The 1783-nt window shown below is 59.8% G+C and overlaps 1 protein-coding gene across 1 annotated transcript in view; it reads left to right on the top strand.

Moving 5' to 3' along the window:
* Positions 1-23: 23 nt before the first annotated feature.
* Positions 24-1783, top strand: part of Ankrd10 (ankyrin repeat domain 10) — a 20528-nt gene continuing 18768 nt past the window's right edge. The window contains exon 1 of the mRNA XM_021170427.1: positions 24-369. Coding sequence (XP_021026086.1) covers positions 163-369 — 207 coding nt within the window. The 5' untranslated portion in view covers positions 24-162. The remainder of the gene's footprint in view (positions 370-1783) is intronic.

The following is a 1783-nucleotide window of genomic DNA, read 5'->3' as shown; positions in this document are numbered from 1 at the left end:
CGCCCCGGGGCCCAGGTCCCGCCCTCAGTGCTCGCCGCGCTCGGATGCGGGTGGACGCGGCAGGAGCTCGCCTGTCCTTTGTGTTCGAGTGGCGGCAGCTTCGCAGGCCTTCGCCGGCACATCCCTCTGGCCGATCAGTCGNGTNCTTCCTAGAGACCTATCATGTCGGCGGGAGCGGGCGCGGCCGTGGAGGCAGGCTTCTCCAGCGAGGAGCTGTTGTCGCTCCGCTTCCCGCTGCACCGCGCCTGCCGGGACGGGGATCTGGTCGCGCTCTGTTCGCTGCTGCCACACACGCCGCGCGCTCACCTGGCCGCTGAGGACTCCTTCTACGGCTGGACGCCCGTGCACTGGGCCGCGCACTTCGGCAAGGTGGGCGCGGGCACTTTAAGGCGCCATTTTCCGCGTGGTGTGCTGTTAGGGTCAGAGCGCACCCCACGGTGTCTGGAGAGCGCGGTCGGCAGCGACAGCGCAACCCCTGAGGGTTCCAGGGCGCATGTGCGGCACCGCGCGGTCTGCGACCCAGGACCTGGGAGGCGGGGGGGCGCGGAAGCTGCTCCGGCGCCAGGGGCGCCTCGAGGGCTTCAAGGCGCATGTGCGGCGGGCGGCGCGCGACCCAGGACCTCGGGGGGCGCGGGGAGTGTTGGGAGGCGGGGCGGAAATGGGGTCNGTCTCGCCTGCTCCCCCGAAGGATCCAGGGCGCATGTGCACACTTGTGGCTCTTCCGAGCGGGACGGGCAGACTGCATTTGAGGCCGTTTGCGCGGAGGCCGCCGGGCTTCGGGAATCGTGGCGAGGAGGGAACCAGGGGCCTCGCGCTCCTGTCTAATGGAAACCGGGTGCAGGGCGCCTTGAAGGCACGGAGGGATAGGCGCTGCCCTCGCAGCCGGAGGTGTCAAGTCTGCACCTGCTATGGCCGACGGCGGGGTCGCGGCCATGCCTACCGGCCCCCTCTCTCCACCGGGGCCGCCCTGTGTAAGCTGCGCTAATTGGCCCTGTTCTCCTGGTGTTGAAAGGTGGCATGCAGTTGGGTGCAGGTAGTCGCTGGGAAACCACCTTCTCGTGGTCGCCTTAGTTAACCTGCACACAGAAGTGCTTCTGCGCCGTAAAGCGGCAAAATTCACGCTGTACTGTTTAACCAGAATTTGATCTAAAGCTAAAGGAGCATTTTCACTTCTACGGAGAACGAGTTGTAGACTTGACTTTGGAGACCAGTATTGTAGCGGAGGCGAGGACGTTGTAGTTTTGAGCTTTTTACTGTCAGAAACCTGGATGGTCTTAAGATATGGAACCATCTTGTAAACCCGTTCCAATTATTACGGAAAGCTCTTAGAGGNGAAAAGGCCGAGCCCTTCTTCCCAGCCGGGCCATGTGTTACTGCTCTCCCCTCCTGTAGGTTTCCAGCGCGTTTCACTAGGTTGTACCTACCAGTGGTGCTCAGGTTACCTAGTAATTTCTGGGGCTTATTTATTCCCAGAAGACTGGCCATTGTGAAGGCTAACTATCTTGCTTTTACCAGATGCCCCATTTAAAAGTACCCTCCACAATTCCAAAGCCAGTTTCCTAGGTTGAACATGGCATAGCTAACAGGTTCAAATCCTGGCTCCACGTTAAAGGTTAATTAGCTGCTTTTCACTTGACACCAGTTCATCTTACTGCCACTTTGTACTTGTATGTTTCCCTTGGGAAATCTCACCAGCCATTACTTTTTGTTTTGTTTTGTTTTCTGAGACAGGGTTTCTCTGTGTAGCCCTGGCTGTCCTGGAACTCACTTTGTAGACCAGGCT

Source organism: Mus caroli, chromosome 8, assembly GCF_900094665.2.
Source record: "Mus caroli chromosome 8, CAROLI_EIJ_v1.1, whole genome shotgun sequence".
Classification (NCBI taxonomy): Eukaryota; Metazoa; Chordata; class Mammalia; order Rodentia; family Muridae; genus Mus; species Mus caroli.
Note: the sequence above shows the minus strand (reverse complement) of the source record. Positions and strands in the feature narration are given on the sequence as shown.